Raw genomic sequence first — 24,555 nt, 5'->3', positions numbered from 1 at the left:
AGGTTTTATAAATGATTTACAAAATAGACACAAGTACGTGAAACTACATTCTATGGTTGAATTATCGAAATCGAATATGCCCCTTTTTATTAAGTCTGGTAATCTAAGAATTAGGGAACAGACACCCTAATTGACGCGAATCCTAAAGATAGATCTATTGGGCCTAACAAACCCCATCCAAAGTACTGGATGCTTTAGTACTTCGAAATTTATATCATATCCGAAGGGTGTCCCGGAATGATGGGGATATTCTTATATATGCATCTTGTTATTGTCGGTTACCAGGTGTTCACCATATGAATGATTTTTATCTCTATGTATGGGATGTGTATTGAAATATGAAATCTTGTGGTCTATTGTTACGATTTGATATATATAGGTTAAACCTATAACTCACCAACATTTTTGTTGACGTTTAAAGCATGTTTATTCTCAGGTGAATATTAAGAGCTTCCGCTGTTGCATACAAAAATAAGGACAAGATTTGGAGTCCATGTTTGTATGATATTGTGTAAAAACTGCATTCAAGAAACTGATTTCGATGTAACATATTTGTATTGTAAACCATTATGTAATGGTCGTGTGTAAACAGGATATTTTAGATTATCATTATTTGATAATCTACGTAAAGCTTTTTAAACCTTTATTTATGAAATAAAGGTTATGGTTTGTTTTAAAAATGAATGCAGTCTTTGAAAAATGTCTCAAATAGAGGTCAAAACCTCGCAACGAAATCAATTAATATGGAACGTTTTTAATCAATAAGAACGGGACATTTCACCTACATTCACCTAAACTTCAACAATAGTCTCATAAGATTTAACGCTATCAAAGCCCATGTATAAACTTGTAGGCGCACACATTATCAAGTATATATATATATATATATATATATATATATATATATATATATATCTACACATATATCTATACAATTACGCATAATCTAGCGAGTTACGAACATATAAATGATTAAGTATGTACCTTTCGATACGTACGGGAAAAACGGGATGTTACAACTCTCCCCCACTTGAATCGGAGCGCGTCCTCGCGATCCAAGCCGCATGACAAGAAGGAAGATAAACCAACACAAACTCTTCGGGCTCCCAAGTAAACTCGGAACCCTTACTACGACGCCATTGAACTTTAAAAGTCCTAACCTCTTTATGTCTCAACCTTTTGACCTTCTCATCAAGTATGGCAATCGGTTCCTCGATATACTCTAACTTATTATTTAGCTCAATCTCGTCTAATGACACCCAAGACGAATCATCCGCAAGACACTTACGGAGATGGGAAACATGAAATGTATTATGGATCCCCGCAAGCTCTTCGAGTAATTCCAAACGATACGCGACTTCACCAACACGAGTTAAAACCTTAAATGGTCCAATAAACCGAGGAGCTAACTTTCCTCGTTTTCGAAATCGAATAATACCCTTCCATGTCGAAACCTTAAGCATCACCATGTCACCTTCTTGAAATTCGATCGTTCGTCTACGCTTGTCGGCATACGACTTTTGTCTATCTTGAGCCTTTTTCAAATGCTCTCGAATCACATCAATCTTGTTATTCGTCTCTAAAACCAAATCGGTACTCCCGATTTACTTTTGTCCCACTTCACCCTAACAAATCGGGGTTCGACACCTACGCCCATAAAGCATCTCATAAGGTGGCATTCCAATACTAGTATGATAACTATTATTGTACGAGAATTCCACCAAAGGTAAGTGCTCGTCCCAACTACCACCAAAATCGATAATGCACGCACGTAACATATCTTCCAAAGTTTGATTCGTACGTTCGGTTTGACCGTCCGTTTGAGGATGATACGCCGTGCTCAAATTCAATTGTGTACCCATATCTTCATGAAACTTTTCCCAAAATCGAGATGTAAAACGAGTATCTCGATCCGAAACAATCGATATAGGAACACCGTGTCGAGAGATGACTTCCTCGATAAACAACTTAGCCAAGGTTTCTGACGATATCGCTTCCTTAATGGAAAGAAACAAAGCACTCTTCGTCAGTCGATCAACTATAACCCAAATCGAATCAAACTGGGTTCTCGCCGTTTTAGGTAACTTTGTAATGAAATCGATGGTAATGTGCTCCCATTTCTATTTCGGGATTTCTAACGGTTGTAACTTACCATACGGCTTTTGGTGCTCGGCCTTAACTTGGAAACACGTGACGCATTGCTCAACACACTTCACAACATCACGTTTCATGCCCGGCCACCAATAATCTTTCTTTAAGTCAAGATACATTTTCGTTGCGCCCGGATGAATGGAATACTTTGACTTATGTGCTTCATCTAGTAGCACTTGTCAATAATCTCCCATCTTAGGCACCCACACTCTTCCTTGGAAAGACAACAAACCCCGCGAGCCCATAGTAATGAACTCCGATTGTCCCACAATTCGCTCCGCATACTTGTTGTGAACGAAAGCCTCTATTTGAATCACGCCGATTTTTCAAGAAAATCGTTAGTAATAATCATACGTAACAATCCCAATCGTAACGCCGGGTGATGACTCTTCCGACTTAATAATAATAATAATAATAATAATGACTCTTCCGACTTAATAATAATAATAATAATAATAATAATAATAATAATAATAATAATAATAATACTTATATATATATATATATATATATATATATATATATATATATATATATATATATATATATATATATATATATATATACACACACACACAAATATAGTTAATAAAAATATAGTGTAAACTTAGTCAGCTCCCTGTGGAACGAACCGGACTTACTAAAAACTACACTACTCTACGATTAAGTACACTGCCTATAAGTGTTGTAGCAAGGTTTAGGTATATCCATTCAATAAATAAATAAATAACTTGTGTAAATTATATCGTATTTAATAGTATTTTGTAGTAAACTATAATAGTATTTCATACACCACCTCGCACACATCACCCACCCAATCCACTTCGACTTGTTACCCAACATTCCTAAATGTACCCACCCATTTTACCACTTCAAATTGTTATATACAGACCAATAATAATTCAGGTATTTAATTGCATTAATGTATTATATAGTGATCTCATTGATACATTTACTTCTTTTAATACTTACTATCTATATTAGAGTAAATCAAAGTGGAAATACTAATGTTAATGTTGTTGTTTGTTCATATATAGTTTCTTAGGTGGGTTTTAATTTATTAGCTGAGTTGTTATCTACGAATGTTAGATTTTCTAGGAGTATTTTTCTTGTGCAATATTATTATGTATATCTAATATCTATGTGTCATTCATATGAGATGATGCATGAAACCCACAATTCATGTGATTTTAACCTTAGTTGAATACGTAACTGGTACCCTTTTTGTCCGGGTTTCATGTTAGTTACAATAGTTATGTTTTGAACTTACCATGGCATGAGATAATATCACTGAAAGAATTTGAATCAAACAAGCGGAGTTGATTAATATTTTTTATTTTATTTTTTGGACCAAATTTTCGTGTAAGCATTTCATAATGGCCTTAATTCCGAGCAATTCAAGTGTTGCATTATCACCCATTATAAGCTTAAAAGAGAACGTTAGGCTGCGTACATGTGTAGTCTGTCAAAATTGGGGAGTATTATCACACGATTCAGTTAAAATGAGTGGTGTTTCTCATGCTAATAGGAAGGGTACCAATGTAGCTACTTCTCGACAAGATGAACATGAAGAGCTGAAACCATTTTGGGATGACGGTTATGGGACTCGAACCATGAGAGACTGCACCGAAATAGCCATGGATTTAATTAAGAGTGACGGTGGGCCGCCTAGGTGGTTTTGTCCTGTTGCATGTGGCAAATCTGTAAAAGATTCACCACTTCTTTTGTATTTACCTGGTAATTATATTGGTGTTTTTGTGTTTACACAAATAAAAAAATTATGTGTGCATCTTTGTGACCTTATCTGGTTACTACTTATCTTTACTCAACTTGATTAAAATAATTTTGAATCTGTCTTACTCACTTAACAGTAATAATTGTGTATTTAATTAAGCTTCTAAGCTTACAGTTAGTTATTGTGTTTAATGATAGTTTTGTTTAGGAATCGATGGGACTGGAGCCGGCCTTGCTGTGCATGAGAAAGCTTTTGGAAAGTAAGTTTCACTTGTTGTATAGTTTTTTATTAATTAATTGTTATTTTGATATGTAAATGAGAAATATTGTTTTTTTTTTTTTCCTTCTAATTAATGACAGGGTTTTTCAAGTTCAATGCTTGCACATTCCAGTATGGGACCGAACACCTTTGGAAGGTTATCATATATCTTTTCTTGCATTTATTTATGTTTAACTTCTCGTATTTTTTATATCGCTTGAAAGTTCACGGAACTAGTCCTCTCTGCAACCCGCCTGCAAAAAGTTTCATTCGAACACGAAAAGTTGTACCTGTTCTGTATCTATTTAGCAAGTAGTAAATATGCAATTTGATCATCTTGAAGGTTTGCTTAGAATTATTGAAGAAACTGTGATGAGTGAGCACAATTTGTCCCCAAATAAGCCAATTTATTTGCTTGGGGAGTGTTTTGGAGGAACGTTAGCACTAGCAGTAGCTGCTCGAAATCCTACCATTGACTTAATACTTGTCCTAGCAAATCCAGGTAGGCCTTTTTCTATTTGTGTGTGTGTGCCGGTAATACGGACATGTACAAATTTTTATTTTTAGTTAATTTTATTTGACTACATTTGACTGTATCGGTTTCAGCAACATCCTATGATAGGTCTATGATGCACCATTTATCATCTCTCATGGCGGTTTTGCCTGAGGAACATTATGGGATGTTTCCTTATGCCTTCAGTCCTCTTTTTGGTATGTTTCTGTTTTAATGAACTCTTTACCTGTTATCTGTTTATAGTTTTAACTACTGATCTCTTTATTCTTGTAATAATATGTATATGTAATATGTATATGTATCTGATTAAACAAACTAAAGGTGCGTTTTTTAATTTCCTTCCTTAATATATATTTTTTTCTTTTCAGGTGATTATATAAAGATGTTAATGGTTAAGACCTATGATGTAAATGATTTTCAATCTGTTTTGCAATTGCCTGCAAATCTTTGTAAAGATTTACCACTTCTTTCTGTAAGAACCATACATGTTTAACAACTTCAAATTTTTTTTTTTTTAATCTTATAGTTTTTGCTAATAGGTAGTGGCTAGAATATTACCGAAAGACACTCTTACATGGAGATTAAAGCTACTTAAATCAGCTGCTGATTATGCTAATTCTCGTCTCCATGCTACTGTCGCTCAAGTATTAGTGCTTGCTAGGTTTCTTTCTTTCTTTTTTGGTTTATGCAGATCATCATTTGGTTTTCATTACTATATATTCACTCATTGGCCCATTAGTTAACAATTTCACCGCTTCTGAAACTAAATTCATTTCAGTGGCAATGATAAACTTATGCCTAGCAAAGATGAAGCCCATAGGCTTTCAAGATTGATAAAACATTGCAATGTACGCGTGTTTGAAGATAACGGGCACACTATACTATTGGTATTGAGATCGCCTAGCATTGCATTTTTCTTGTGAAATTGTTTATTTTGAAAACGTTTCATTTTCATTTTCATTTCGGTGCAGGAGAGAGGTGCTAACGTGCTTGCTACAATTAGATCTAATCATATGTACCGCCGTTTTTCAAAGTTTGATATCTTCAACGACTTTTTGCCCCCTAGTGATGAAGAGTTTAAAACCTCGCTTGTAGAGAAGTGGTAAGTAGTAGTAATTACTCCCTCCGTCTCAATTCTATTCTCCCTACACAAAAAAACACCGTACTTTTTGTATACTTTTCAGTTTTACTCATTACTTTTTAAATATCTTTTTGTCTTATATGCATATAGTTTATGAGTATAAGAGAAACTTACCTCTTAATATTATCTATTTATGAAAGTAGACTATGAATTTACCTCTTCAATTATATAACTCTCAAGTCATAAAGTTAAGATAGTTAAAAACTGCTTTTGGGTCAGGGAAGTTTTTCACATAATGGGTGTGCACTCGTACCTCCTAACCCATTTTAAAGTGAAATAACCAGATCCCTCAATTACACTAAATTACCAACAGAAACCGATGTTTGCAATATAGGTGGTATCGTCTTTATATAGACGCCGTTGCATTTTCGACGATGGAGGACGGAAAAGTAGTGAGTGGTCTTGCAGGGATTCCAGATGAAGGCCCAGTACTAATTGTCGGTAATCATATGTTGCTCGCATTTGATGTTTTTCCTCTTGTTGCCGAGTTTGTAAGAGAAAAGAAAATCATGCTTCATGGTTTAACCCACCCTGAAATTTTTCACATCAATCCTCTCCTCAATTTTTTTATAATTCCCTTAACCGATTTCATAAAAAATAGTGGCGCAATTCCTGTTTCTGGAAGAAACTTTTACACATCGTTACAAAGAAAGAAACACATTTTACTTTACCCTGGTGGCATACGAGAGGCTATGCATCGTAAGGTGAATAATTTAGATACGTTCCTTACAAAGAATAACTCTGTTTTTGTTTTAGAGTACTAAATCACTTGCTTTTATGGTTAATTTTATGGGTTAATAGGGTGAAGCTGGCAAGTTGTTTTGGCCTGAAAAACAAGAATTTGTAAGAATGGCAGTGAGGTTTGGGGCGACTATTGTACCATATGGAGGAGTTGGGGAAGATGACATATTAGACGTAAGAACTCGCTCATTATCATGCATATACACTTATTATACATCGATTTTGAAAGCTGACTAAACTTGTTAAATCTTGATGTTTTTTTTGGTGTTTGTAATCTACTTTGTTGCCAGCTACACACTGATTATGACGACTTTAAGCGAAACCTAATCTATAATTGGTTAGTGAATGAATATAACAAAGGGCGAACGAATTTGAGGTGAATCTACTTCACAATACTTAAGATTTTTTCAAGGTTGCAAAAATCGCTACTCGGGAACTACTCAGTCGGGACTTTTTAGAGAATACTCTGCAACTCAGGGAAGTACTCGGATGTTGACCAACTTTGACTTTGACTGATTATGACCAAGTTTTGAACAAAATTGACTGATTTTGACCGAGTTTTGACCAAAGTTGACTGATTTTTCGAGTAATTCCGAGTTTTTGCTGAACTTTAACCGATTTTCTAGGTAATTCCGAGTTTTGGCCGAGTTTGACCAAGTTTTGACCGAGTACTCCCCGAGTTGCAAAATTCGAGTACTCGCCGAGTAATAACACTTATATTCTTCATTTGAATGAGCTTGTAAACTACATTTACTAACCCAAACAATATAATCAGCATGCACTTTAGGTATGAGGACGAATATTTGTAAATTGTTTATGGATATTATTTGTTGATTCGGTAGGGAGGGAATGGAAGGTGAGCTTGCAGATCAACAATTCCATATACCGCTCTTTAAGTTCAAAATACCAGGTCGACTGTACTTTAAGTTCGGGAAGCCTATAAGAACAAAAGGAATGGAACATATGTCAACTAACGAAGATTTTTGCCAAAAGTTATACTCACAAATAAAATGTGATGTCGAAAAGAATGTGGCTTATTTGTTAGAGAAGCGAGAGGAAGATCCTTGTCGAGGTGTGGTTGAAAGGATATTGTGGCAATTGGTATACGGGTTTGAAGATCAAGTTCCATCTTTTGAACCATGAATGTTAAGTCAAATTGATATGAAGAGGTGTAAGTTTAGGTCATTAAGTGTATTTTGATTCTATGGATCAGTTAACATATTGTCATATGTTTTAAAATTCAATTGTATTGTATTTCTAATTCGCCATTCTTTTTCAATAACCCCTACTAAAATTTTAATTATTAGCTTATCCACATATAACCGATACGAATTTAACGAATCTAGATTTTAATGAGTACGATTCCCTAAAAACGTAGAGGTATGCTACAATCATCACATACTCCGTATAATTTACTAACTAGGGAAGTAATACATCCATTTAATCTATCTATTACTATTTTATATTTGTCTACAAACATGATGTCATAAAATAAGAATTGCCTTTGTAAAAAAAAAATCAAAATTAAAAAGAAAAAAGGAGAGGCCTCTTAGGTGATGTCATAATGTAATATTATTTTGAATTATTTTAAAGAGTTTTATTAATTATTAATAATATAAGGATTAAACAAAAAATAGTAAAAAAATAATACGGGGACGGCACACAGTATATCTCCCACGCGTGCCTGACACCTTAAAAAAATTGAGCTGTCTGCCTCTGTATACACGCTCTCTCTTTTCATCTTTTCAAGATTGAGCTTTATTATGAACTCTTTCTCCTCTAATCTATGAATTCAAATTCAAAATTCACCAAATCTTCATCATCTGCAATTCTATCACCATCGCCTAATCAAAATAAACCATAAAAAACAATCAGATCACCATCGCCTAAACCACCACTCCTTCCATTATAGCCGCCACCATCTCCGGGTTCAACAACATACACAACCACGACCACCGCAAATAGGCACCATCACCAGATTCAATCAGAATGTGGGATTATATCGCGATTGTTTTAATATTCAACAGATAATAATTTCAATTTCATATTCAACATCGATTTAGGGTTTTTTAAATCATCTCCGGTGATGGTCAGCTCTTCCAGGTTAATAATGATTACGTGTTCTGAAACCCTTTTATTTGAATATTAATTTTGATTTTGATGTCGTTGCTACTGTCATAATCTTGGCTAACGTTTGTTTTAATTTTAATTTTTTTCGCATTCGTCTACTCCAGGTTGTCTGCAATTCTCAATTACCATTGAAACGCGAATCGTATAAACCCTAAAAAGCAAAATGGGGGATTTAGGGATTTCTGCAGCAGTATATGATGTTTTTATGGAGGGTAAGTCACTTTTTTGCAAAATTAACATGAGCCAGTTTGAGTAGATAATGCTTTAGGTTTTTTAGAATTGGAGGAAGATGTATATAGATCTATGAGTTACATGTTGTGCAATTCATATGCTGGCCTGTTATATTTATTATATAATGATGCTAATTATACGAAAGTGTGACTTTACAAACTGATGTTTTTGCACTTTGCATTACAGGTAACACTAGGGTTGTGAATTAGAAAAAACTTGAGTTTTTCCCTGAAGAGCTTCAAAGTTGAATGTCGAGTAATTACAGTGTCATTTTGAAGGAGAGAAAATTGCCTATGTCACTATTAAATGATCATCAGAAGGTAAATTGTTAGTGGTAGAGAATGGAGAAAATTCAAGTGATATATGCAGTTTAAGCTGTGATATTTATAAACTTTACTTTTATTGGTCATTGTTTTATGTTTTACAGGTGAATAGTAATGTAGGCATGAAACTGCATTTTGGGAAGATGGAATATGAGTGTGTATCAACTTAAATTCAACATAATATTAATTCTGCTATCTATGCTTCTAATTAAAGTTGATTTTAGTAAATTTAACTGTTAGATGCAAGCATTGTTTGTGAGGAGGTTTTTCTGATTTTGAAGCCCTATCACCAGTCGAGTCTATTACTATCTTATATAGCACAATTAGGATGACATCATTAACAAGCTCTAATAAGCTCTAATAATTTATTCAATGATGAAAAATTAAAGGAAGGATGGGAGGAAGATTCTATGTGACGTGTCTTTGTTATCTATAAAACATTCAAAGGTATGTAACATTGAGTTTATATTCGCTCTATTCATTTGTTATGAGCCATTAGCAATTATTACTCATTCAAGTGTACAATTTGTAGTTTCATTTTGCTGCTTGCAGTGTATATCGATTAAAAAATCTCACCGCGAGGGTAACATTGCATTGGTCTTTAGATTTTTTTTTATTTCCAACGCAATACAAGGTGATCACGACGTGTTACAAGTGAAATTCACTTGGTTATTATGGTTACATTTTTTGTTTTCTTATATAGGTAAGAACTCAAGAGGCCTTGTGGCTGATGGTGGCCGTGATTTTAAAATGATCCTCAGTTATGTCGATTCTTTGCCAACTGGGTATGAAATTTCTTTTATTTCATAAATAATTTCCAAAAAGTTGATTTAGTGCTGACTTTCTTTGACTTCAATTTAGTATGTATCAAAATAGATATAGATATTGTTGTCAAAGATATTACTTTTTTGTACACTAAAATAGCAAAACTATTGTTAGTAATCTTGCATTATAAAAATGATTGATAAACTAGAATAGAATATCATTAACTACAAGTAATTATTGATGGACAGTGTTTATGGACTTTATTAAATCAATGAATTATTGTTATGGCTACCGACATTTGTGAAGTAGTAATTGATACATTATGTTAGAAACCGAATTGGATTACTACTGCAGGAACAAAAGCTAAAAAACTGTCCACCGTTGACTTTTATGGCAAGTTTTTAAATTTACAACTCCAATATTAGCCAAGATAGTATGATAAGTATATTGTGAGTTGAAATATTAACAATACACGTTTCCTTATAAATGGTTGTTAGCATTCTGAAGAATCTTGAACATAAAATTAGGATAAAGTATGTGAATTTTGATTGTTAGAAGCATCACATTTGACTCTCGAAAGTCCAACATTTGACTCTGTTTCCGTAGCATGTAAGCAGCTGTTTTGGGTATTTGAATATATTTTGCTTATTAAAAACTGAAACTAGAAATTTTTTCTTAAATGTAGGAATGAAAGTGGGTTGTATCATGTATTGGACCTTGGTGGTACGAGTTTTTGAGTTCTTCGAACTCACTTAGGAGGAAAGGATGAGAGGGTGCTGGACACTGAATTTGAGCAAGTTTCGATACCACAAGATCTGATGTTTGTCACGCCCGAGGTCCATAAATACTCTCATATAGTCATATTTCAAATATTAAGGTGATTTGTTGACGTGGTGTTGATTGATGTGTTGATACACGGTTAGATGAATTTGTAGGAGCTTTTCGATTTTATTGCTTCGACATTAGCAGAATTTGTGTAGAAAGAGGACAGAAAGTTTGTGTTGCCAAATGGTAGAATTAGAGAGACGGGGTTTACGTTCTCTTTTCTGGTGAAGCAAAACCTCCATTGACTCAGGGATACTAATTAAATGGACAAAGGGTTTTGCAGTCTTTGGAATGGTTCGTATTTCCGTCTTTAGTTCTAAAGTTTTAATAATGACGCTTATGACTTAACATATATCTTAAAGCCAAATTAACTCCAGTAGCCACAATGACACTATAAATCTTGAACCGACATTTTGCCATTCACTTTTGTTAAGGTGAAATGATGTTCAATTTTTGTACTTCATTTAGGTAGCATATTGATGGAGATGGTGTATGTTTGAAGGCAAAACTCGAATAGGTACAAAAAGAAAAAAAAAAAAAACTTAAGGAAAAGGCATTTTTCGTTTTCTTCATTCACTTGACTGACTCTTAGAGCCTAAATTAAATTTCAGGCCGGATTTAAAACTCATGAAAATTTTCTACCATTTTCATGGCGTCTATTATTATTTTTATTTTAGTATTTTTTTTTTTAAATTTCTACGTAAAGGCCGGAGGTCCTTTCGGAAGCAATCTCTTTATCCGTCGAATAAAGAGAGGGATGACTTTCTCTACTCTTGAGAGTATTTCACTCTGGGTGGAGAAATGACTTGTCTTTATTCTCGGATAGGGGAAGGATTGTCTACATTTTATCTCCCCCATACCCCACTTATGTGGGATTGAGTTTTGTTGTTGTTGTTGTGTTGTTCATTCATTATTTTTTTCACAATCTGCTCACTAGGATTATTTGGTTTTGTTATGTATGTAGATTCATCTTGATTCTCATTAGCTGCTGGACATGGTGGGTATGAGATATTCATATGAAAAACGGTTAGCTTGCAATCAGGATGCTTCTTCCTGTTATAGTTAATAGAATATTATTAAACCTTTTGATTTCATGTGCATGTGGCAGTCGGTCTTTAATGGAGTTGGTGGATGTAGCGGTCAAGGTAGATTCATAGTAATATACTCCATCCTTTTGTAAAAATTCTATCGGTATGTAAACTATTACGTAGTAGCTTTTAACAATTCTTTTTAAAAAAACTCTGTGTATCCACGGGTCTGTTCACTAGTTTTTACACATTTTACTTACATAACAAACGATGTGAAACAATGAATAGATAGATTTCAACACGGAAGAAAAGTATGTACATATGGTTCTGGCCTCAATATTTGTGAGAATATATGTTATAGTTGAAAATGTTTAGTCTTGATGGGTAAATGTCGATGTGGCGTTGACGTAACACTCCTCGAGAGAAAGTATGTCATAGATTAATCTCAATATTAAATTTCACAAAATGATATGACATATGTAATTAACAATGACATATGTAATTAACAAAACTCATGCTAATTATGTAGTTTTAGTTGATTTGGATTGTAGTTTTGAGTTTATGTTCACACTACAACCGGTCCCCCAAATTCGCCTCAATTTACACAATAGCCCCTCAAGTTTACACTTTTTCAGGGGTAAAAAGTGTAAACATATAATTTTTTTAAAATAAAAAAATCTAATTCCCCCAAATTTATAACGGGCCCTATCTTCTCACTCGGTGGGATTTAAATTTTTTCGAAATCACCGTTCAACTCGAAAAAGTCTCACGAACCTAACGTGACTAACTATACGCAAAACGGACACTTTTTAAAAAACGCTTAACACAACGACAGCCTGTATCTTTTTAAGTTAAATTTTTCCGCCAGCATCGTTACACTCGAAAAAATTTTATGAACAAAACGAAACTAACTACGTTTGAAACGGACACTTTTAAAAAACGCTTAAGACAACGACATCTAAAACGGCGCTTAAGGCATGCGCCGTTTTCCCCTCTGTAAATACACAAAGCTACGTTAAATATGAATACGCATGCCGAAAGCCCCAGCCGTATCGCCCGGGCCGGATCCGGACTAGTTAACTAATTAAATCCGTTCTCTATTTCACATAATCGAGCTATAATTATTTTTTTGTTATGATAATAATAATAGAAATATGGATAGTCAATTATGGTAGGCTAATAAAGTTGTTGAAATAAACAACTAGATGGATGCAGTAGGTGAACGGTGGATTTGATAATATCAACCAATACAAGTGAGGCCAAAATATTGTGAAGACTTTTTGATTTTCTACTGCACATAACACCTTATTTTTGTATAAATAGAGATGAAAGAAAGCTCATTCATTGTACCATTATTTCATATAAATATATATAGAGTATGAAATAACTCATTTTATCTCTTTAACTACTATTTCATAATTTAGTATATTGTATTACGATTTGGCAGTTATAAACAACTAAAATACAACACGTTATCAGCACGAAGAGCTCCATATAATCAAGGTAATTCTTCTAGTTGCACAACCACCACTTTCACCTCTCAAGATTCCCGCCAGCCACCGTCCTCCGCCAGTAAAACCACCGGAAGATCTTGAAACCTTCGATGTGTCTTCTGATCAAGAATTTATAAGCTTGGGTTCTTCCATCACTGAGTTATAATCATCAGGTATTCCAAAAAGTTATTGACTTTATTTAAATTACATTTCTTTGACTTAATTAATTAACAATAAAACCAAATCTTTACGACCACAAGCTATCTTGTTTAGATCAAGAGTGATAAGTGATGGTTGTAGAGTAAATGAGAAATAATTTTGACTAAAATATGAGTTGGTTAGGCTTGAAAAGACGATCAGTTATGATTTTGAGAATGGAGATTTTTTTGATAGATGACTAATTTGATTCGGCTAGAAATGTCGGTTCATATAATGTTAGAATTGAATATCTCGGATATTGGACTTGACAATTTAGACTACTAACATTTGAACTAGACGAACATAGTATAAACTTAGCTACGAGACATATTAATAGTAAAATAGATACAACTTACAAAAATCTTCAGTTCTTCACTTTCATTATCTTCAAATGGTTGAAACTTGAATTAGAAATATCCGTGCAAATACTTGTTTACGATATAATCTTACTAAATGAACTAAGAAATAAAAATAGAAATAGGACGTAAGTATTTTTTGTGTGTGTGTAAGAGTATCTTATATCCTCTCATTTTGTATGCATATGTGTGTGTCTATATATAGATACTAAGGATGCTTTGGCTATGCATAAGCCCCATGTATGTTGAAACTCTTGATCATAATATATGTAGTTGGATATTACCTCTATATACAAAAAGTAAAATTAGAACTAATTTTTAATTTAATAGAGATACACATTAATATTTAATTACCACACAAAAAGTAATTGAAACTGGACCATTAGTGTTTCATTTTAAGAAAAACAATCATTCCATCTTAAAAGGGCTGTGGAAGTATATTTATTCATTATGTATAATAAGAATATAATATAATAATAATAGCTAATAATTTATATAATATAAAATGATTTTGGTTCAAGCCAAAACATGTGCAGATTAAAAAAAAAAATGGACCCTTAGTGAGTACCATTTACCTCCGTGATTACCGAAGCCATCATCAATATTATATTCCATCCCCCTTTTGTTTACTCCTTTTATGTATTTAACAGTCATAAAGTAAAACATGTTGGACCATTTGCACATTTTATAATCATCACTTGTGAAATGCAGATGACACTCACTAGTCACTATTGAACCTGCTAACTTTTTCCTACAATAATTCAAATAAAATAAGAATATGAATGATAATGATAATGAAGAGGGATTCAATATGGGTACGATGAATAATATAAACTTTTGGATAATATAGAATAGTAATAAACTAGTGCCTGTATAAATAAAAACATATTATATGTGTTATATTTTATGTACTACGGATTATAACTTGTTTGCAGGTAATATATTTTAATTTTCTTGGTGAAATTTTAATATGAATACTGCTAGAGTACAAAATCAATCATGGTGGAAATATTTCTATTGTAGATAGTGGTAACACACACACTATGACATTATACTCAAATCTAAGAAATATTTCGTTGATTTGAAATCAACTAAAGGAATTTTAAATACTATATCAGGTATTGTAAACTTGATAAAATGAACGGGAAAGGCAAAATTCATGTTACCAAATGGTACGAATTTTCTGATAAATAATGTCTTGTTTTCTCTCAAATCAAAAAGAAATTTGTTAAGTTTCTCTGATATATATCATAATGGATATGATTATCAGTCAATGATAACAGAAAATGAGAAATATTTATGTAGCACCGAAAAACGCATATGGTGAAAAGGATATATGATGAAAAGCAGAGCACATATGATGAAAAGCGCAGCGCATATGATTAAAAGCGCATATGGTGAAAAGGATATATGATAAAAAGCGCATATGATGAAAAGCGTAGCGCATGTGATTAAAAGCGCATATGGTGAAAAGAATATATGATGAAAAGCGCATATGGAGATTAATGAAAAGCACAAATGGTGATTAATGAAAAGCTCATATGGTGATTAATGAAAAGCACGTATGGTGATTAATGAAAGCACATATGGTGAATAATGAAAAGTATATTGTGAAAAGGAATCACAAATGTTTCTTGAAAGAATTCAAGGTGAGATATGTGGATAAATTCATCCACAATGTGGACCATTTAGACATTTCATGTTCTGATAGACGCATTTAGTAGATGGTCTCATGTTTGTCTATTATCAAGCCGTAAAATGGCATTTGCATAGTTTCTTGCATAAATTATTAAATTAAGAGCACATTTTTCTAGTTACACCATTAAAAGGGTGCAAATTGATAATGCTGATGAGTTAACATCTCAAGCATTTAATGATTATTATATTTCTATAGGGATTGTTGTTGAACATCCTATTGCTCATGTACATACAAAATTGGTTTAGCTGAATCAATAATTAAATGCTTGCAGCTAATAGCTAGACCATTGAAAATGAATACCGAACTCTCAATATTTATATGGCGACATGCAAATTTACATGATGCGACATTAATTCATATTAGACGAAGTGCAAGTCATAAATATTCTCCCTGACAACTTGATTTTGGCCGAGAGCAAAATTTTCCCCACCATTAGAACATTTGGTTGTGCAGTATATGCTCTAGTTGCACCACCACAACACACTAAAATGAGCCCTCAAAGGAGGATGGGGATATATATTGGATATGAAACATCTTCAATTATAAGATATATTGAACCCATGACGGGTGATGTTTTTACAGCACGTTTTTACTGATTGTCCTTTTTAATGAAAAATTAGTCCCTAGATTAGGGGGAGAAATGAACAATAAATAAAATGATGTTTCATGGTGTGAACATAAATTAATGTATCTTGATCATCGCACAAAAGAATGCGAAAAGAAAGTTAAAAAATAATGCATATGCAAGAACTTGTAAATAAATTACCTGATGCATTTACAGATACAAAAATAAGTGACTAAATCATATATACCAGCAGTAAATGCTTCAGCTAGAATTGAAATTACAAAAGCTGGCAATAATGTCACTCATGAGTCTTTGCTACGCCAAAATCGTGGGAGACCAATTGGTTCCAATGATAAAAATCCTCGAAAAATAAATTCAACTGATAATGAGGTAAAAGAAAGTGTTCAAAAAGAACCACAAATCAATATTCCTTCTGCAGAGGATATTGATAAATGTAAATACATAAATTGTAATAAATTATACAATAATATGGAACCGAAATGGAATGACAAAATATTGATGAGAATTTTTCATATAATGACATCATGAATAAATATGATGAGTTGGAACCAAAATCTGTCATTGAATGTCAAAATAGGCATGACCATATACGAGCTGAATTAGAATTGCTTAATAAAAGAAAAGTTTTCGGATAAATCATTATCACGTTTAAAGATGTGAAATGTATGGGACACAAATAAATTTTTACCCGAAAAGGAAGTGAGAAAAAAATGAAGTTACAAGGTAAATCTAGACTTGTACCTCAAGACTTCTCTCAAAGACCAGAAATTGATTATGAGGAAACTTATTCTCCTGTTATGGATGAAATTACTTAATCAGTCTGGCAGTTTCTAAAAATTTAGAAATGCATCTAATGGATGTTATTACTACTTATTTAAATGAATCACTTGATAGTGATATATACATGAATATACATGAAGGGTTCGCATCTAATGCAAAACACAAGGAAATGTATTCCATTGAATCACAAAGATTTTTATATGGGTTGATACAATAGTATAACTGATTAAGTGATTACTTTATAAGAAAAGTGTATACATATAAACTTATTTGCACATGTGTTTTTATTGTGAAAACAATGACCGGATATATATCGTAGTTATTTATGTCAATGGTCTTAACATCATATGAACAAATAAAGAGATCTATGAAATCATTCAACTTCTAAAGAATTAATTTGAAATGAAAGATCTTGAAAAAACCAAGTATTACCTTTGATTGCAAATTGAGCAAATGCCTAATGGTTTACTTGTACATCAAACAACTTATACCGAAAAGATTTTAAAACATTTTTTAAAAGACAAAACCATTAGTTGTTAGATCACTCAATATTGACACTGATCTATTTCATCCCTGTAAAGATCATGAAGATCTTAACAGATCGGAAGTTCCATATTTTAGTGCAATTGAGATTCTTATGTATCTTATAAATTGTACAAGACCTGACATTTATTTTGCAGTTAATTTGTTGGCAAGATCCAGCTCAGCTTCTACCAAATGACACTGAAATGGGATCAAACACATGTTTCGATACCCTTGAGGAACTACTGATTTAAAATTATTTTATTCTAACAATTCAAAACAAGATTTGTTTGGTTATACAGATACATGTTATTTATCTGATCCTCATAAATCTAAATCTCAAACTGGATATGTATTCTTAAATGGAGGTACTGCAATATCATGGTGTTCTCAAAAATAAACATTGTTGCAACATCATCAAATCATGCCAAAGCAATTGCATTACATGAAGCTACTCGGGAATGTGTTTGATTGAGATCAATGACATAACTCATTATTGATTCGTGTGGACTAGACCGCGATAAAAGTCCAATAACTATTTATGAAGATAATGTAGCCACCCGACAAAATCATCATTGACGGCGCCGTCTACTTATGTAGTGACCCGAACTTTTCCATGTTTATATATATTAAATGAAATTATTATTTACATGATTAAGTGTTCCCAACATGTTAAGCAATCCAACTTGTTAAGACTTGATTAATTGAAATAGGTTTCATATAGACAATTGACCACCCAAGTTGACCGGTGATTCACGAACGTTAAAAACTTGTAAAAACTATATGATGACATATATATGGTTATATATATAGTTAACATGATATTATGATAAGTAAGTATCTCATTAGGTATTTTAACAATGAGTTATATAAACAAAAATGAGACTATTGAATTAAGAAACTCGAAAACGATATATATAACGATTATCGTTATAACAACGTCTTACTAAGTACATATAAATCATATTAAGATATTGATACACTTGGTTAATTATGTTAAATTATAAGTAAATATATCATTAAGTGTATTAACAATGAATTACATATATAAAAATAAGACTACTAACTTAATGATTTCGAAATGAGACATATATGTAACGATTATCATTGTAACGACATTTAACTGTATATATATCATACTAAGATATATTATATATCATAATATCATGATAATGTAACAATTTAACATCTCTTTAGATATAATAAACAATGGGTTAACAACATTTAACAAGACCGTTAACCTAAAGGTTTCAAAACAACATATACATGTAACGACTAACGATGACTTAACGACTCAGTTAAAATGTATTTACATGTAGTGTTTTAATATGTATTTATACACCTTTGAAAGACTTCAAGACACTTATCAAAGTACTTCTACTTAACAAAAATGCTTACAATTACATCCTCATTAATTTTCATCAACAATTCTACTCGTATGCACCCGTATTCGTACTCGTACAATACACAGCTTTTAGATGTATGTACTATTGGTATATACACTCTAATGATCAGATATTAGCAGCCCATGTGAGTCACCTAACACTTGTGGGAACCATCATTTGGCAACTAGCATAAAATATCTCATAAAATTACAAAAATATGAGTAATCATTCATGACTTATTTACATGTAAACAAAATTACACATCCTTTATATCTAATCCATATACCAACGACCAAAATCACCTACAAAAACTGTCATTCTTTAATTTTATTCATCTAATTGATCTCTCTCAAGTTCTATCTTCAAGTTCTAAGTGTTCTTCATAAATTCTACAAGTTCTAGTTTCATAAAATCAAGAATACTTCCAAGTTTGCTAGCTTACTTCCAATCTTGTAGAGTGATCATCCAAACTCAAGAAATCTTTCTTATTTACAGTAAGATATCTTTCTAATACAAGGTAATACTCATATTCAAACTTTGATTCAATTTCTATAACTATAACAATCTTATTTCGAGTGGAAATCTTACTTGAACTTGTTTTCGTGTCATGATTCTGCTTCAAGAACTTTCAAGCCATCCAAGGATCCTTTGAAGCTAGATCTATTTTTCTAATTTCCAGTAGGTTTATCCACAAAACCTGAGGTAGTAATGATGTTCATAACATCATTCGATTCATATATATAAAACTACCTTATTCGAAGGTTTAAACTTGAAATCGCTAGAACATAGTTTAGTTAACTCTAAACTTGTTCGCAAACAAAAGTTAATCCTTCTAACTTGACTTTTAAAATCAACTAAACACATGTTCTATATCTATATTATATGCTAACTTAATGATTTAAAACCTGGAAACACGAAAAACACTTTAAAACCGGATATTAGCCGTCGTAGTAACACCGCGGGCTGTTTTGGGGTAGTTAATTAAAAACTATGATAAACTTTGATTTAAAAGTTGTTCTTCTGGGAAAATGATTTTTCTTATGAACATGAAACTATATCCAAAAATCATGGTTAAACTCAAAGTGGAAGTATGTTTTTCAAAATGGTCATCAAGACGTCGTTCTTTCGACTGAAATGACTACCTTTTACAAAAACGACTTGTAACTTATATTTCTGACTACAAACCTATACTTTTTCTGTTTAGATTCATAAAATAGAGTTCAATATGAAACCATAGCAATTTTATTCACTCAAAACGGATTTAAAACGAAGAAGTTATGGGTAAAACAAGATTGGATATTTTTTGATTGTTGTAGCTACGGGAAATATTGTAACAAATCTATATTAATCATATCCTAGCTAACTCATATTGTATTATACATGTATTCTAATATATTATGTAATCCTGGGATACCATAGACACGTATGCAAATGTTTTGACATATCATATCGACCCATGTATATATATTATTTGGAACAACCATAGACACTCTATATGCAGTAATATTGGAGTTAGCTATACAGGGTTGAGGTTGATTCCAAAAATATATATACTTTGAGTTGTGATCTAGCCGTAGACGTGTATACACTGGGTCGTGGATTGATTTAAGATAATATATATCAATTTATTTCTGTACATCTAACTTTGGACAACTAGTTGTAGGTTACTAACGAGGACAGCTGACTTAATAAACTTAAAACATCAAAATGTATTAAAAATATTGTAATTATATTTTGAACATACTTTGATATATATGTACATATTTGTTATAGGTTCGCGAATCGACCAGTGGCCAAGTCTTACTTCCCGACGAAGTAAAAATCTGTGAAAGTGAGTTATAGTCCCACTTTTAAAATCTAATATTTTTGGGATGAGAATACATGCAGCTTTATAAATGTTTTACAAAATAGACACAAGTACATGAAACTACTTTCTATGGTTGAATAATCGAAGCCGAAGATGCCCCTTTTGCTTGGTAGCCTAAGAATTAGGGAACATCACTAATTTGAGAATTAGTGCATGCCTAATTGACGCGAATCCTAAAGATAGATCTATTGGGCCTAACAAACCCCATCTAAAGTACCGGATGCTTTAGTACTTCGAGTTTTATATCATGTCCGATGGATGTCCCGGAATGATGGGATATTCTTATATGCATCTTGTTAATGTCGGTTACCAGGTGTTCACCATATGAATGATTTTTATCTCTATGTATGGGATGTATACTGAAATATGAAATCTTGTGGTCTATTATTACGATTTGATAAATATATAGGTTAAACCTATAACTCACCAACATTTTTGTTGACGTTTAAAGCATGTTTATTCTCAGGTGATTATTAAGAGCTTCCGCTGTTGCATACTAATATATGGACAAGATTTGGAGTCAGCATGCTTGTATTATATTGTTTAAAACTGCATTCGAAATTTACTTTGTTGTAACATATTAATATTGTAAACCAATATGTATTGGTAGTGTGTAAGTGTGATATTTTAGATTATCATTTCTGATAATCTAGGTGGTGTCCTTTTAACCTTGTCGATAAAATAAAGGTTATGGTTTGTTTTAAAAACGAATGCAGTCTTTGAAAAATGTCTCATATAGAGGTCAAAACCTCGCAACAAAATCAATTAATATGGAACGTTTATAATCAATATGAACGGGACATTTCAACTTAGGTCCCGTTACGTGGTTATAAGTCTTTAAAACAACGTTTGACAAAAAATATGTCGCATTAATTTCAAATGTAAAGATTGTTTCAAAGTTTACAAGAATAGTTCAACCACAAGTTATGTTATAAGTACAAATGAAACCTATGCGACACAATTTAAATGTAGCCAAAAGACGCTCCATGTATGCATATATACTCGACATCCAATGCAAGTATCAAAATAATGAGCGGAAGCATGTATCACAAAACGTTCAAGGACCTGAGAAAAATATAGAAATCTGTCAACGAAAACGTTGGTGAAATCATAGGTTTAAGTAAGTAAGTATGTACAAATGAACCACAAGATTTATAACATTGAAATAATAGTAAACCATTCTAAAATTTGTTATCACGAGCACCCAATTATCAAGGCTTAACTTTCCATCCATAGAACCCCATCACAATAGTGTTAGAACATACACTGTTTCTCGAAAATATATTTCATCCAATAACGGTAGCGAACCGTCCGAATGAGGGTTTGTCAAACCCGTATGGCCATACAACATAAGTTCTCGCTTACACCCGACAAGTGTAACTAATGATAATCGAATTGAGGATTTTGTTCTAACTCGTATGTAGAATGTTTGTTTTCATACTTGTGTTCACTTTGTAAAATGAAACGTTTATGTTTTCTCATCCCAAATGTAAGTTTAAAAGAGTAAAAGTGGGACTATGATCTCACCTTGAGTGCAAGAGTATAAAAGTACTTCACAAGTAAACGTGTGTAAGAACGGATGCTAGTCTTGACCTAAACAAATAGGTTGTATCAATAACGGTAAACACAGTTGGTCAAAGTTGTTCAATTAGTCCTATGGCTCGTTACGACTCAATTATATATAGCATGTGAATCACGTTGCCAAGTTTCATGCATGATACAAATATAAAATCATGTTAGAATGATTGCATAAGTATTTGGTTAAGTTTGAACAAAAGTCAACTTTGGTCAAGTCAAAGTCAACGAAAAAGTCAACACGTTCTGGTCGGGTCTCGAACAATTTTTCTGAGTTTTATAATCATATATGAGCATGTTAGAACAAGTTACATGTTAATCGGAGGTGCGTAGCATAGTTGGAATTAAACGAAAAATTGTAAAGTTGATCAGTCCCTGAACACGGCCATTGCCGTGCCGCGACAAATGAGGGCCGCACCGCGACATTAAGCGTGAGCTGGTGCATGGGCTGTTTCAAATGTCTAAGTCTCAAAATCAAATTTCATTCAAACACAAATTACGAACCGTAAATATTCAAAACACGTATATTATATCGTTGGAAAGGTAATTTGACGAGGAATACAACTAAACATGTTTCATCAATCAAAATCATCATTTAACAAGATCTATCTTTATGATCTATCAAAATCATCATTTAACAAGTACTAAAGCATCCGGTACTTTGGATGGGGTTTGTTAGGCCCAATATATCTATCTTTAGGATTCGCTTCAATTAGGCGTGCACTAATTCTCAAAATTAGTGATGTTCCCTAATTCTTGGGCTACCAAGCAAAAGGGGCATATTCGATTTCGATAATTCAACCATAGAATGTAGTTTCACGTACTTGTGTCTATTTTGTAAATCATTTATAAAACCTGCATGTATTCTCATCCCAAAAATATTAGATTTTAAAAGTGGGACTATAACTCACTTTCACAGATTTTTTTTTACTTCGTCGGGAAGTAAGACTTGGCCACTGGTCGATTCACGAACCTATAACAAATATGTACATATATATCAAAGTATGTTCAAAATATATTTACAACACTTTTAATACATTTTGATGTTTTAAGTTCATTAAGTCAGCTGTCCTCGTTAGTAACCTATAACTAGTTGTCCAAAGTTAGATGTACAGAAAAAAAATTGATATATATTATCTTGAATCAATCCACGACCCAGTGTATACACGTCTCAGGCTAGATCACAACTCAAAGTATATATATTTTTGGAATCAACCTCAACCCTGTATAGCTAACTCCCACATTACTGCATATAGAGTGTCTATGGTTGTTCCAAATAATATATACACATGGGTCGATATGATATGTCAAAACATTTGCATACGTGTCTATGGTATCCCAAGATTACATAATATATTAGAATACATGTATAATACAATATAAGTTAGCTAGGATATGATTAATATAGATTTGTTACCAATTTTCATGTTGCTACAACAAGAAAAATTATCCAATCTTGTTTTACCCATAACTTCTTCATTTTAAATCCGTTTTGAGTGAATCAAATTGCTATGGTTTCATATTGAACCCTATTTTATGAATATAAACAGAAAAAGTATAGGTTTATAGTCAGAAATACAAGTTACAAGTCGTTTTTGAAAGAGGTAGTCATTTTCGTTGAAAGAACGACATCTTGATGACCGTTTTGAAAAACATACTTTCACTTTGAGTTTAACCATGATTTTTGGATATGGTTTCATGTTCATAAGAAAAATCATTTTCCCAGAAGTATAGCTTTTAAATCAAAGTTTTTCATAGTTTTTAATTATCCAAACCAAAACAGCCCCCGGTTGTAACTACGACGGCGTAAATCCGGTTTTATGGTGTTTATCGTGTTTTTGGGTTTTAAATCATTAAGTTAGCATATAATATAGATATAGATCATGTGTATAGTTGATTTTAAAAGTGTAGTTAGAAGGATTAACTTTATTTTCGAACAAGTTTAGAATTAACTAAACTATGTTCTAGTGATTACTAGTTTACCACTTCGAATATGATAGCTTTTTATGTATGAATCGAATGATGTTATTAACATCATTACTACCTTAAGTTCCTTGTATAAACCTACTGGAAAAGAGAAAAATGGATCTAGCTTCAACGGATCCTTGGATGGCTCGAAGTTGTTGAAGCAGAATCATGACACGAAAACAAGTTCAAGTAAGATCATCACTTGAAATAAGATTGTTATAGTTATAGAAATTGAACCAAAGTTTGAATATGATTATTACCTTGTATTATAATGATAACCTACT

General features: G+C 32.5%; 1 protein-coding gene and 1 long non-coding RNA gene across 5 annotated transcripts; both read left to right on the top strand.

Annotated features, from left to right (window-relative positions):
- Positions 1–3,527: 3,527 nt before the first annotated feature.
- Positions 3,528–7,683, top strand: LOC139891529 (phytyl ester synthase 1, chloroplastic-like). The gene is made up of 13 exons (XM_071874500.1): positions 3,528–3,888; positions 4,094–4,145; positions 4,246–4,301; positions 4,488–4,646; positions 4,751–4,855; positions 5,027–5,130; positions 5,198–5,319; positions 5,437–5,545; positions 5,630–5,760; positions 6,134–6,503; positions 6,601–6,714; positions 6,831–6,916; positions 7,383–7,683. Exons 1-13 carry the CDS (start codon positions 3,528–3,530, stop codon positions 7,681–7,683), a joined length of 2,070 nt encoding a protein of 689 aa, XP_071730601.1.
- A 557-nt stretch (positions 7,684–8,240) lies between these two features.
- On the top strand, positions 8,241–12,169 carry LOC139891528 (uncharacterized). Of its 4 annotated transcripts, none has more exons than XR_011773696.1 (6): positions 8,241–8,643; positions 8,775–8,882; positions 9,088–9,221; positions 9,329–10,009; positions 10,675–11,108; positions 11,779–12,169. It is a non-coding gene; the product is annotated as an uncharacterized lncRNA (long non-coding RNA). The 4 variants fall into 4 exon arrangements; XR_011773698.1 differs by having other exon boundaries at positions 9,088–10,009; positions 10,675–10,825; positions 10,913–11,108; XR_011773697.1 differs by having other exon boundaries at positions 8,242–8,643; positions 9,088–10,009; positions 10,675–10,825; positions 10,925–11,108.
- The last annotated feature ends 12,386 nt before the right edge of the window (positions 12,170–24,555 follow it).

Source organism: Rutidosis leptorrhynchoides, chromosome 2 (genome assembly GCF_046630445.1).
Source record: "Rutidosis leptorrhynchoides isolate AG116_Rl617_1_P2 chromosome 2, CSIRO_AGI_Rlap_v1, whole genome shotgun sequence".
Taxonomy (NCBI): Eukaryota; Viridiplantae; Streptophyta; class Magnoliopsida; order Asterales; family Asteraceae; genus Rutidosis; species Rutidosis leptorrhynchoides.
Note: the sequence above shows the minus strand (reverse complement) of the source record. Positions and strands in the feature narration are given on the sequence as shown.

What these genes read in the sequence shown, in the direction of transcription:
- LOC139891529 (XM_071874500.1), top strand. Translation starts at nt 3,528, where the DNA reads ATGGCCTTAATTCCGAGCAATTCAAGTGTTGCATTATCACCCATTATA. An exon ending in ACCTCGCTTGTAGAGAAGTG is followed by an intron (nt 5,761 to 6,133) that starts GTAAGTAGTAGT and finishes TTTGCAATATAG; the next exon opens with GTGGTATCGTCTTTATATAG. An exon ending in AAAGGGCGAACGAATTTGAG is followed by an intron (nt 6,917 to 7,382) that starts GTGAATCTACTT and finishes TTGATTCGGTAG; the next exon opens with GGAGGGAATGGAAGGTGAGC.